Consider the following 12630-nt stretch of genomic DNA (forward strand, 5'->3'; position numbering starts at 1 on the left):
AACAGAAGAGATTTAGTAGGATTGATGACTTCCTCTGTTAAAACTGGACGCAGCAGAACATCATCCTCACCCACCCTATCTTAACCCATTAAATGATCCCATTTAATCCCGTTAAAGCAGCTGGGCCCCTCCCCAGACTTCCATCCCTCTACCCCCTTGGCTCTGGAACACTGCTTGGCCACGGGCCTGCCAGGTCTGCCTTCTCCACGTTCCCATGGTCACATGTCCGGATAGCCTTGAGATCCCATCCGTCATCTCCAGTGATTCTTCAGAAGTAACTAGAGGGATGAGGGGTCCTCCCCAGCATGGGAGTGGAGGTCACAGCCTTGTTCCCGGGCCAGGAGAGGCACGTGGCTCGTGGCTCGGATGTTTGCATGAGAGCACCACAGGGCTGGGGCGGAGATTTTGCATAGTTCTTTAGGATTTCTTGGTCAGCTCCCCAGAAATCAGGCTGGGAAATGCTGGGGTGTCCAGGACTAGCCCTGGGAGGGCAAGGATGGTCCTTGGAAAAGGAGGGTACTAATTTAATCCCCAGTTTGGACTGGAAGTGAGGGGGCTACTGCCTGTCAAACTAGCCCAGGTCTTCTGGTTTGGCAGAACCCCCTAAGCTGTAGATGTAAAAAACCAAGGCCTTTTGGGGGGCAAGGGAAGTCAGCTCTGACTCCCCAGGAGGGCTAATAGGGGGTGAAGACAATGGGTCCCGTGGCGGGCCGGATGGCTCCCGCTGGAGTACGGAACAGAGCTGGGCCCAGGATTGGAGCTGGGAAGAGGGTAGTGGGCGCGGCTGGAGCAGGCCTCAGGGCCAGTGGCCCCGGCAGGGCACAGATGGCTGCCGCAGTTGGGAGCGGGCTGGGCAGGAAGCGGGCTGCCAGCATCTTGGTGAGTTGTTTCTGCAAGGCCAGTTTTGACTGCAAGGAAGAGAGAGAAATAAACACAGTCCCTGACTCTGAACCCCCACTCCTCCCTGGGTGCCATTCTCGGGCTTTTTTAGCCACAGGAGAAACGTGACTTTTAGGGTTCTAAGCCTAAGTCCTCCTCCTCCTCGCCCCCAGATGTCCATTCCAGAGGGCTTTCTGCACCACCTGTCTTCCTGCCCCAGGGGGGACGTGATGGTGGTGGAGATGGTCTTCAGGAAATGCCCGCCTACCCCTCACTTCAGCCCTGGAATTTGCTACCTCAGCCCAGCTCCCCGGAAATCCCTCAGAGCAGATCCCAAGACAGCCAAAAACTCAGCCCCAAAGAGGAGTCCCCTTCTGGCTGCCTCCCCTGGCCCCCCTCCAGGTCCCCCTCCCACTGGTCCGGTTTGAGCCAGGTACCTTGAGGATGCTCACAGCCAGCGCTGCGTGCTTCTGCAGCTTACTGTGCTGGCCGGAGGGCTTCGGGGGCTTCCCGGCCAGGCGGTCCTTGTGCCTCCTGCTGCTCATGTGCTAACGGACAGACAGACAACACAGAGAAACTGGGAACAAGATGGGATAGCCCAGAACCCCCAAACTCTTGCTGACTACCTCCCCCTGCCTTGACCTGTAACTCACAAGTTTACCAGCTACTCACCTGGAATAGGCCCTAAGGAAGAGATGTGGTGCTTCAGCTTTGCCCTCCAGAAGCCCTGCTCAACTACACTCTCTTCTTCCTCCAGGGTCTGCTCTGCCCCCAACTGCATCTCCTCCCCACACCCCTCCCTGCCCTCCTCGCCCCAACCCCAGTCCAGGCAGGCCCTGCTTCTCCCACCTGCTTGAGCTGAGTCTCTGAGTTGACCTGGAGTTGGCAGAGAGCACAGTGGAAATGGGGGCTGGGGCCCTGGCGACCCCCCCGGCCCCCTGTCACACATTTGGCTTTGTGTCCAGCTCCACTTCGGGGCACTGGGCGGCCCCGGCCCCTGCGGGGAGCTCCTCGCTGGCCTTCCGTCATCCACCTGTGCTTCGCTCCTGGAGGGAGGGCAGAAGGGGCCTGTCAGCGCTGAGAGTGAGGGCCGCAGAGAGCCCCTCTGGGCTCGCTCACGCTGGCTGGCCCTTCAGGCCTGGAGGCTGCTCTGCACACACATTCTCATGAGATCTCGCGTCTCTAGGTTTTCAGCTTCTCTCATGCCACGCTTTCCCCGAGGTGGCCTTTTTCAGTGTAACTAGTGGCTTCCCCTCTGCTAGTCTCCCTCACTCTGGTTCTGTTTCATAGGGAAATGGAGCAGGTGTCTCCTGCCCTCTCTGGAGTGACCTTTCAGAGGTTTCCTGACTTTCAGTTCCTGCTGCCCTCGGCTGCTTTTCCCAGTTCCCCTCACCCAAGAATTGCTGAGAAGACCCAGGGATGCCTGCTCAGTCAAGAACAACTAAACCCAAGGCTTGTCACAAGGCCCTTGAGGGAAGGAACTAGGGCCTGCCCACACCTGGTCAGGGGAGCTGATGGCACACGCACCTGTGTTGTGAGCCTGCAGCTGGGAGGTGGAGTTCACCGTCACCTTGCACGTGGGGCAGTAGAGGCGTCCCTTGTCAGTCCTGCCCTCACTGCTCACGCTGCTGCCCACTGCAGCTGCTGCGGGCTCAGGGCCCGGAGCCTCTCGCCCAGGCTCTGGGGAGCAGGGTGGGCAAGAGGAAGGAGAGAGAGAGGAGGCAGCATCTAGGAGGTCAGAGTGGGCCCGCTGCCTGGGCGTGGAGTCCAGAGTCGGTGGAGACTGTAGTGGGGGACTCGGAGAAGGAACTGCAGGGAGACGGGAGGCATATTAAGTAAGAATATGGAGCCCTTTGCATATTTATTGAAATACATCTGCAACCTGTAAGACTGGATTTAAAAGTACTGCTGGGCATGTGTGCTGAAAGTACCTTGATTGCTCCAATATAACGAAATAGCCCAAGGAACATGGTTGTGGGAAGGGAAAGAGGAAACAAAGCTAGTCAGATGTGCATTTTATCTGTGGTAATAAACATGTTCAAACAAACAAAATATGGGTATGGCGGCCCGAGTGGATTCTTTAGACTGATTTTTATATTAACATATGGGGGCAGTATGGGAGAGTGTAGGCTCTATAGTGTTGGGGTACCACACTTAACTCTCCTGCCAGCTTACACGTAAACTTGGACCTTCCTGGGCCTCAGTTTCCCTGTCTGAAGTCATAAAGTTGAACAGCAGTCTCATAAAGGCCTTGCAACCCTGGTTTATTTACTAGTTGTTAAAGAAGTAAAAATTAGAGACATGTCCTATAATGTTCATGGCACTACTCATCGCCATATAAAACTGTAAACTATCCCAGTGACTGTCAGTAGAACAGGTAAAATACAGTGGTAAGTTTGTACACTGGAAAACCACAATGACAAAGAACAGACCAGCTATGTACTACAACATGGATGAATTTTACAGCCATAATGATGGACCAAAATTGCTAAACAAAAGTCTAAAACCAGATGAAGTGGAAAACTTCAACCCAAGCAAAAGCAATGAACAAAAATCTCAACCACTGATCAGAATCCCGAGAGAGTGGGGTTGTAGAGAAGAGTCTCGAACTGACCTGTGTCCTGCAGCTCTTCAGGGGCCTCTCCACTGGCTGGGGTCAGGACTGGGGACACCACTGTCTCATCCTGGGCTAGGGTTTGCGGCCTCTGCTTGCCCTTGGCAGCCTCAACCGCTTTGACTTTTCTCGCATGTTTGTGGCCTTTATAATGTGCTTCAGCCTGGTTCTGGGGAGGGGAGAGTCCGATGTCATCATTCATTCACAGAGTCCACAGCCCTCATCTGTGCCAACTCTGGTCTGGGGCCAGGTTAGAAGAAGGCAGGACTCAAGCCACTGTCATTGCCATCACAGCATGCGTGCATCTCTGAGTCTGACAGAATTCATTCTCATACACGAGTTCCAGGGGAAGCAGATCTGAGCTTCGACATCCTCCCTCAGCTCTTCAGCTGTGCACCTTTGGGCAAGTCAGTTACCCTCTCGGAGTCTCAGTTTTCTTACCCAAAAACTTTATGACAACAATGCTGACCACAGGAAGTTGGAAGAATGTAATAGAAATATGAACGATAAGTGCGTAGTATACACAGTAGGTGTTTAATCCAAACTAGTTACCAGGCTTATAAATGAAACCAGTCCTCATACTCTGTGGTACATGTACCCCCAAACATTCATCCCTTTGTCCATCTTCCCAGCAGTGAATGGACATTTTCTGTCAAGCACTGTGCCAGGGGTCTAGCATGAAGAAGACATAGTACCTCCTGCAGAGCAATCTCTCTCCATCTTTCACAAAATTCCTGTGGTCTGACAGCCTAGAAAAGTAAAACTCACTGCCATCAAGTCAGTTCCAGCTCATAGTTAACCCTACAACGGGTTTCAGAGTTTATCAATTGCAATGGGGTGGATTTGAAACACAGGAAATACACAGCCTTTGGGTTAACAGTGAATGTGCCTAGGCTGCCACCCAGAACTACCCAGACCAAAGGTAACCTTCCCTGGTAGGGGTAGGGGATGGGAAAATCACTCCAGCCTTGGGGCCAGGCTGGCCTGGATGCAAATCCCAGCTCTGCTGCTCGCCAGCTGTGTGCCCCAAACAACCTTGCTGAGACTCAAGCTTCCTCATCTGAAAAGTGGGGATGATAATACTTCCCTATCTGTCTCACAGTTACGTCCTGAGAACAAACTAAGATGATGGGTACAAATGCATCCCACGTGTTCTGAGAATTCTAGCAAATACCAAGTGGTCTCAGACAGTAGGGAAAGGTGGTCTCTTCGACAGAAGGTTCCAGAACACAGAAGTAAGCTGAGGACAGGGGACCCAAGGGGACTGGAGCTGGGCAGCAGGAGGTTGAAAGATGGGACAGAGGAATTACAAGAAAAAGAGATGATTAAAGGACCAAGCATGCCTCTTCAGTGGCCAAGCCAGAAAATATCGACCACCCTCTGCCACCCCATTCTTCCCTACAAGCCTCTGGAAGCCCAGCCCCCTCCTCTCTGTTACCACCACCCCCTCTCACCGCTGAGTTGAACCTCAGGTGACAGATGTTACAGGAAATGAAGAGCTTCTTCTTCAGAGGGGAGGGGACCCCAAAGGTGTGGCTGATGACAGCTTTCTGGACCGGGTCCATCTGTGAAGGGGACGGGAGACCATGGTAACTCTGGAATCTACTCCAGAAGGCACAGTACCACATGTCCGCATCTATACAGACTCCGGAGGGCCTATGGTCACTCTCGGAAGAACATTCTTATCTTTGTGGGTGCTAGACACCAAAAACGACCCAGCCTCTTGTCCCGGTGACTGAGCTCAGCCTGGGCCTCTGCCTGGAGGCAGGGGACAGCCAGGGTGATCGTTACTGAGCAGGTCCTGACGGTCACCTTGACTTCTCCCACTGTTCCTCTGATCTCTGTTTTTCATTCACAAGAATCACAACTATTGGGACAAAGAGTTGAGGAGAGACAAATAATTGCCTCTTTGATGAATTTCTTTATATTCATATTGCAGTAGTACAAATTCTGTGCTGAGACCTGTGGGCTAGACAAAGTAAGTCCTATTCTGTCAGCGCCAGTGGTCACAGAAGTCACATGCGAGGTGTTTTTAAAGACACTAAGGAGAGTGTGAGCCGTGTCCACAGGAGAGGTGGTGACCAAGAGGAGGCCAGTACTTCCTGAACAGCAGGGACATTCATTCTTTTGGACTATCAATTTGCAGGTCTTTTCTATTTTCCTTAAAATATGCATTTTTTTTCCTTATTCTACCAAACCTAGGTCCTTTTTCAAGGGTCAAAACCAGAAGTTGCACAGGCTTATCAAGAGGAACTCATTAGGGAGCTCTGGTGGCCTAGTGGCAAGAAGCTGCACTGCAATCCCAGAGTTGCCTGGTTCAAATCCACCAGATGCTCTGCTGGAAAGGGAGACACAATCTCCTTCTGTACCAGTCAGATCTGATTTGATGGTACACACAGAAAAATAATAAAATTTAAAAAATTTAAAAAAAGAAGAGGAACTCGTTAAATGCTCCCAAAGGAGGAGTTCAGAGGCTTTGAGAAGAGCCTGGTTCTGGAGACTTCCCTGGACACAGAAGAGAGGCCAACTCTCACAGCACCTCAGAGAATGGTCTGCAGGGTACACAGCATGTTAGACAACTGTGACTTCATGTGTCCCGGAGGGATCATGCCCTCAACTGTGAGCATGCTAGCAGGTAACAGTGGGGACCAAAGATCAGAGGGCCCCGCTAAAATCCCTGGACTAGGTAAGACTCTACACAGCCCTGAAGGGTGAGCAGGGTAGGACTCACTGAGGTAGAATTTCTGGCCAGCTTGTGAGAATGGTGTAAAAAATAAAACCCAAAACTGTTGCCTGGGGTCAATGCTGACCCACTTGAATAAAAGATCAGAAATTCTCCATAGGGTCCAAGACTATGTATTAACAGAAGCGGACTGTGACATCTTTCTCTACTGACTACCAGGGCACCTTCAGGATTACGTGGACTCATTCGGGACAGGGTAGGCCTCATTAGTGATTACATTTGAGTTTCTTAAATTAAAAGAGAGGAAAAATTATTCTTCACACACATAATGGAGTAAAAAACCCACCTTCCTTATATGCTTCATTCATACACATACACATAAGGAAATGCATAGACTAGTGTGGACATAGCACACAAGTTTACAGGTACAGTTGCAAGCCACAGAGACACGCAGAAAGATACACAAATTCTTGTCACACCGTCCTAGGCCCCCAAACCACACAAAATCACTGAGGCCAGGCAGATACCAAATGTAAATGCCATACACACACACAAAGACTAAGAATGCTCAGATACATGGACACACAAGAATTGTTTATAAACACACATACTGGACACCTAAACCACACGTCCACAAATAACGAAGACCACAGAGACACAAACAAAAACAGGCAGACAGATGAAAACACAAGTGAAACTAGAGTCACAGTGGTGGGGGTGGAGGTGACGCTGTTTTGTTCCCTAGTTCTTGTGGTCTAGTGGCTAAGGAGTTGTGCATGCCAACCTAAAGGCAGACAGTTCGAATTCATCAGTGGTTCTGCTGGAGAAAGATGGGCATTCTCCTCCTGAGTGATTCTAGTCGGTTCCAACTCAATAGCAAAGAACAGCTGCCCAGGGAAGGACGGGGTCCAGGGGTTTCACCTACTCACTTGGGGAGATGCTGGAGGATGAACTCTTGGAAATCCAGCTGCTGGAAAACCCTCTGAGCCCTCCTGACCTACCCCCCCCCCATTTGGGTGTGTGACTTCCACCCTCCAGCCCAGCCCGTACCGTGCTGAAGTTGGGGAAGAGACTGAGCGGGGCAGCGCCATTGAAGTGGAAGGCGAGCAAGTGCTTGAAGTCCAGCGGGGGCTGCAGAGGCCGAGTGGGCAGGGGCAGGGAGGCCAGCAGGGGGCTGGGGGCACTGGAGGCAGGGCCTGCTGCAGGAGGAAGAAGGGCAGGTCTGAAGTGAGGTGCCAGGGGGTGCCCTTCTACCTCCGCAGCCTGCTGAACATCTTGGGTGTGGAGCCAGGGCAAGAATTCCTGTCCACCTCTTCACAAAGCAGCCCAGCCAAGGCTGGGCCAAAGTGTCCCTTGGCTCTATAGTCTATTTCCACGGCCCTTCTCAAAGCTGGGGAAGCAGAGGTAGAGTCCACAGGGCAAGGCTCTCAGTCCAAGAGAATGACCCTTCCCCACCTACAGAGGTAACAGGATGGCTAAAATAACCCCCAAGGAGGGTCCAGGCATGGGGGGGGCAGGGCAGAAGAGCCAGCACAGGGCCCCGGACACATATCACCATGGAGACTGCAAGGTGCACTGGTCTTCCACTTTATTGTAAATGAAAACCCAACCCAGGATGCTGGTGCCCTCCTCTATCACTCTCTCGCCCCGCTCCTGATTCCCACACTGTTCACAGTCGGGTGACAGGAGGGGCTGGGAAGACCAGAAGGAGGAGAGTGCCCCACTAGGGAGCAGAAGGCCCTGGGTCAGTCTTCAAGGGGCAGCAGGTACAGCTCTGTGGTTCTGGAGTCTTTGGTTTTAAAGGCCAGGACAAAGGAGGGGTCAGAACCTGGAGAAGAACCAGAGTTTGGGGAAGGAAAAATAAAAAATGAGAAAGAAATTCAATCTACTTGGGACTCTGTTAGACCTGTCATTGCAAAACCAAAATAAGTCCTTTTAGATCTTTGGGTGTTAACACTATGAAAGATAGGATAGATTTATTTCACATTTATATATTTTTGTCTAAATATACAAGACTATGTACAAAAAAAAGCCCTCAGGCAGCCTATTGGGGTGGAAGGAGGGCAAGGTCAGCCTCCGGATCTGTGCCTTGGAACCACTAGACTGTGCACAGAGAGGATGTTGTGCGGTGTGTGAAGAATGAATAAAGTCTCAGTTCCCCTCTTCAGCTGAAGATATGAGGGCACTGGCAGGAGTGGGGCTAAGTAACAGCCCAGGACCCATTTTTTTTACCCCAAACTCCCACTTCCCAAGCCCCTGCCAAGATCAAATTCTCGGAGCAAGACTATTAATGGGGGAAAGGTTAGCTACTCCTCACTAAACTTTGGATAGAACAGGAGTCATTCGGGGGACTCCAGACCCCGGCACATCTGCCTACTTGGCCTCCTCAGAGTCCAGGAGACAGGGTTAGAGAGCCGACATGGAGCAGAGGGAACCCACAGAATGGGGGGGGGGGGCTCAAGCTTCAGGGAGGCCACAGTTAGTAGGTCAGCTTAGAAGCAGCACCATGATTAAGTCCAGCGTGGCCCATAGGGTCCCCAGGGCCGCAGAGGAAGAAGGGGTGGGAGCCCTCACGTGAGCTGCGTAATGCCCTCCCCCCATCCACTCTCCAGTAACTCCACGGCCAAGGCAAAGTCAAACTCGTGCAGCGGGGGCCCATCCACGGCGATCTTCACCACGTGGCCGCTGCGGCCTTCCCCACCCACGGAGGGCCCCCACCACCGCAGCTCCCGGCTGCGGCCCACCTTGTCCAGGAGGTTGGCGCCTGTGGGCAGCACCAACCCCAGGGCAGCGAGGGTGGCGAAGTCGGGGAAGAGCTCGTGCAGCTCTGAGTGCTCGCAGGCCAGCTTGGCCCAGAGCGCGCGCGGCCCCAGCCGCCCCAGGCTGCACACCACGCGCTTGAAGAGCGCGAAGTCGCCCAGTGCGCGCTGGGGCACCACGGCGGGCGCGAACGTGCGCAGCAGCACGCGCAGAGCCCCCTCGCCGTAGGTGCCCAGGTCCTCGGGCTCCTGCGGGTAGCGCCGAGGATCAAAGATGGTAGCGAAGGCGGCCACAGCGTCCAGCGAGGCCCCGGGGTAGGAGTCCCGCAGTCCTGTCCGCATGGAGTCCAGGAAAGCCCCCCGCAGCCTCTCGAAGCCGCGGACGGCCGCCTCGGAGTAGCCGACCAGCTCCACACCGAGATAGGTGCAAGGCCCGTCACTCCCACTGGAGTCTGAGGTGGGGAGTTCCTGAAGGAAGCCCTGGAGGCGGGTGCCACCGGAGCTGCGCTGTGCTTGCAGGGAGGCGGCGGCCGTCATCACCAGCGGCTGCAGCAGAGCCAGGTCCGGCTCATCGGGCTGCAAGACAAGGGCGAGTTTCTGCACCGAAGGCAGAGCGTCCAGCAGCAGGTGGGTGAAGGCCACGAAGGTGAACTGGCGAAGGGCGAGGGCCAAGGTCCCCGCAGTGGGTGAGGTTGAGGCTGCAGCTTCCAGGGTGGGCACCAGGCGGGGCCAGGCCTCAGCCACTGCTTCCACCACAGGCAGCACCGAGGCCCAGGGCACGGGCCTCGGTCCTGCCAAGTCAATAGCTGCAAGGTCCAGTGCTGCTCGGAGCTCAGGGACCATGTGAGAACTAGGACCACTGTGCAGGCGGAACAGGGCATCCAGTATGCTTTCATATTCACCCAGGTAGGCAGGGGGCTTGGGGTCTGTTCGGCCTGGAAGGCAGTGTAACTCGGTAAGCAGTGGGCAAGCGGCCTGGAGCTGTGCACCCAAACTCCCCAGGCGGTCGCTTGGGAGGCTGGAGCTGAGCCAGGCCAGGTTGGTAACAGACACGCCAAAGGCCTGCAGGATGTCCAGGAGCTGGCTGGCCGTGGCCTCGCTTTCTTGCAGCTCCATAGTGCCCAGAAAGGTGGTGGCAGACTGACCATCACAAGGGGACACCGAAGTGGCAAACAGGGCCAGCCCGTGGGACTCGGGCCAGTCCCTGGTCTCATCCAGCACCAGTCCCACATATGGGGATGCCTTCAGGCGCTGGCAGTCCTCCATGTGCAGGACACTGGCAATGGCCACCTGGGGCAGCCGGGGAGAGAAAGGGAGAGAGGACAGAGTTAGGCTTGTCCTGAGAGGGGGAGGCCAGCAATGTAGGATGGGGGAAAGGAACACAGCCTGATTTATTATCCTGGCTTTGCTACTTATTAGCTAAGTGTGAGTCTGAGCAAGTGACTTCCCCTGAGACTTGGCACCCAAACCAGCTAATACTTGCCTTACTTGCCTCCCTAGGTTGATGTGAGGCTCAAATGAACTCATGAATGTAAAAGTGCTTTATGAACCACAAAGGGCTCTGCGAAAGCTGGGTTTTCACTCACACAGCTGGTACCAAGGCCAGAAACTACAACTCTTCTTTGTTTTTGTTTTTTTCCCCAGAAGTTACAACTCTTGTGCCCCTCAGGAGCCATGCAGGTGGCACTGAGCATGGAGTGGGTCAGGGGTAAACCACCGGGATGCCGAAGACCTCAGCAAACTGCGTCCTGCTTCCCAACTCCACCACTCTTTGCTGTAGAAGCACAGAGTCCTAACTTTTTAGTTACTGTTTTTACATGCCATTGAGTTGATTTCACCTCAAAGTGACCCCATGTGACAAAGCAGAACTGCCTCAGACAATTTTCTGGGCTGTCATCTTTAAGGGAGCAGATTACTTCTCTTCAGAGCCGTTGGGTGGGTTCAACCTTCCGATTAGCTGAGTGCTTAACTGCTGTGCCACCAGGGTGCCTTCTAGCTTTTCCACAGACATCACAAATCTGGACTTTTATACATAATCTCCCAATATTTCAAGTTGGGAATGAATTGAAAAAGAACCGCCAAAACATTATGAGACTCAAACACATCTGAGGACTCATCATACTCCAGGGCCACAAGTCTGTAAACTCTGGCCTAAGTAGTGAGGGGAGTTCTTCTGTGCCCTCCAGGACCAGGCCTGGTCTAGCTTTATCACTGTCCTGTCTCTAGCAGGCAGCCTTCCCAGGACCTGGTAACTAGCAGGCCCTTGGTAAGGGTCCCGATGGGTAAAGGTGTGAATTAAGTGTCCTGGTCCATGATGGGCAATGGGCAGGACCTGGCATGCTCGGGTTATGCCCTGCTGGCTAGGTGACCACCCTCCCCAAGTCCTTAATATGCCTCTGGCTGTCACCCACCTGCATGTCCCTCACCCTCCTGGGGCTGTAGTAATCGCTGTGTTCGGTGCCCAGCAATGCCTGGCACAGGTTGAACCTCTGTAGCTCAAGCAAGGCAGAGCAGCGGTCATCAGGCACGTCCTCCTTGGCCATGCAGTACACAGTGGTCAGCACAGCTACTTTGGCGGGATCCACATCTGCCTTGAAGCCCCGAGAGGTGTGAGTGGAAGCCAGGCCTGGGTAGGCTCCCCTTCCCTCAGGGTGGCCCTGGTTGAAGGCCAGAGCCTGGCGGTGGGCCCCCGAAGTCACATGGCGCAGCAGGGCATGGCGCTGGAAGTTGTCGGTGCCCACGGTGAAGGCGTTCTCAGCCTTGCCATGCTTGTTCCGTACCAGGGCCTGGCGACACTCAAGGCAAAACATGAGCTTCCGCTCATAGTCAAAGTCCAGCCAGGTAAACTCCTCTTTCCAGTGCTCGTTGAAGTAACGCTTGCATTTCTTATTGGAGTTGGAGGCCTCTCCAGCTGGTTTCTTCCCAGGAGGCACCATTCCTGCTTGCTGAGCAGGGCACCTCCAACCCCCTCCCAACTTCTCTTACCCCTCAGCCTCCCCCACACACAGAGGCACCTTCCTTGGCAGGGGACGTTGGTGGGCAGGCAGGAGACTGGCAGCCCACCAGGCTAATGGGGACCATCCATCTAACTTATTCAGGAAAGCTTATTCCTGCTTCACCGGTGAAGGACTGGAGATGAAAGAGACAAGGGAGAGGTGTTAGGGAGTCCACAGTGGTGGGGTGGTTTAGGATGGGGTAACAGGGTTCATACTGCCTACAGACCCCTCCCTAGCTGAAGGAAGAATGGACTCAATGGGGCGGGGGCTGTTGAGTAGACCGAGTGTGCAAATGGCCATAGAGTATTGTCCAGCACTCTTTGGAGCTATCGGGATCCCAGGACTCTCCAAGGGTCTCTTTCCATCCAGGACTTTGGCCTTGATGACAGAAGCAGCTCAGAACTTGGAAGTGTCACAACTAGAAGGGCTGAGATTCCATTTATACAACTGTAAGAATAGGGAAATCGCGCCCCAGAGACAGACTATCAGAAGTGGTCCTTCCAGCCCATCATTTAGTCCATCAGAAGGAAGTCAGCACAAAGCCGAGCTGCTTCCTGAGGGACGGGAATGAGAGCGTGTCCTCTGGAGTACCTCTCCTGCACACACGCCACTCATGAACATGGCAGGGCTTGAAGGAGCTCAGAGGTTATTCTTCACTTCCCTTCTGTCACCGCTCCTCCAGTCCCCAACTTTGGACAA

At 53.8% G+C, this 12630-nt stretch overlaps 1 protein-coding gene across 1 annotated transcript; it reads right to left on the reverse strand.

Annotated features, from left to right (window-relative positions):
- Positions 1 to 674: 674 nt before the first annotated feature.
- On the reverse strand, positions 675 to 11871 carry LOC102862006. Its single transcript, XM_006901718.1, has 10 exons — positions 11347 to 11871; positions 8751 to 10225; positions 7787 to 7899; positions 7227 to 7375; positions 4948 to 5058; positions 3493 to 3662; positions 2407 to 2696; positions 1729 to 1925; positions 1317 to 1427; positions 675 to 908 (listed from the first exon to the last, which is right to left on the reverse strand). Exons 1-10 carry the CDS (start codon positions 11869 to 11871, stop codon positions 675 to 677), a joined length of 3375 nt encoding a protein of 1124 aa, XP_006901780.1.
- Between the last annotated feature and the right edge of the window lie 759 nt (positions 11872 to 12630).

Source organism: Elephantulus edwardii, unplaced genomic scaffold (genome assembly GCF_000299155.1).
Source record: "Elephantulus edwardii isolate Elephantulus edwardi_28Jun2011 unplaced genomic scaffold, EleEdw1.0 scaffold00340, whole genome shotgun sequence".
Classification (NCBI taxonomy): Eukaryota; Metazoa; Chordata; class Mammalia; order Macroscelidea; family Macroscelididae; genus Elephantulus; species Elephantulus edwardii.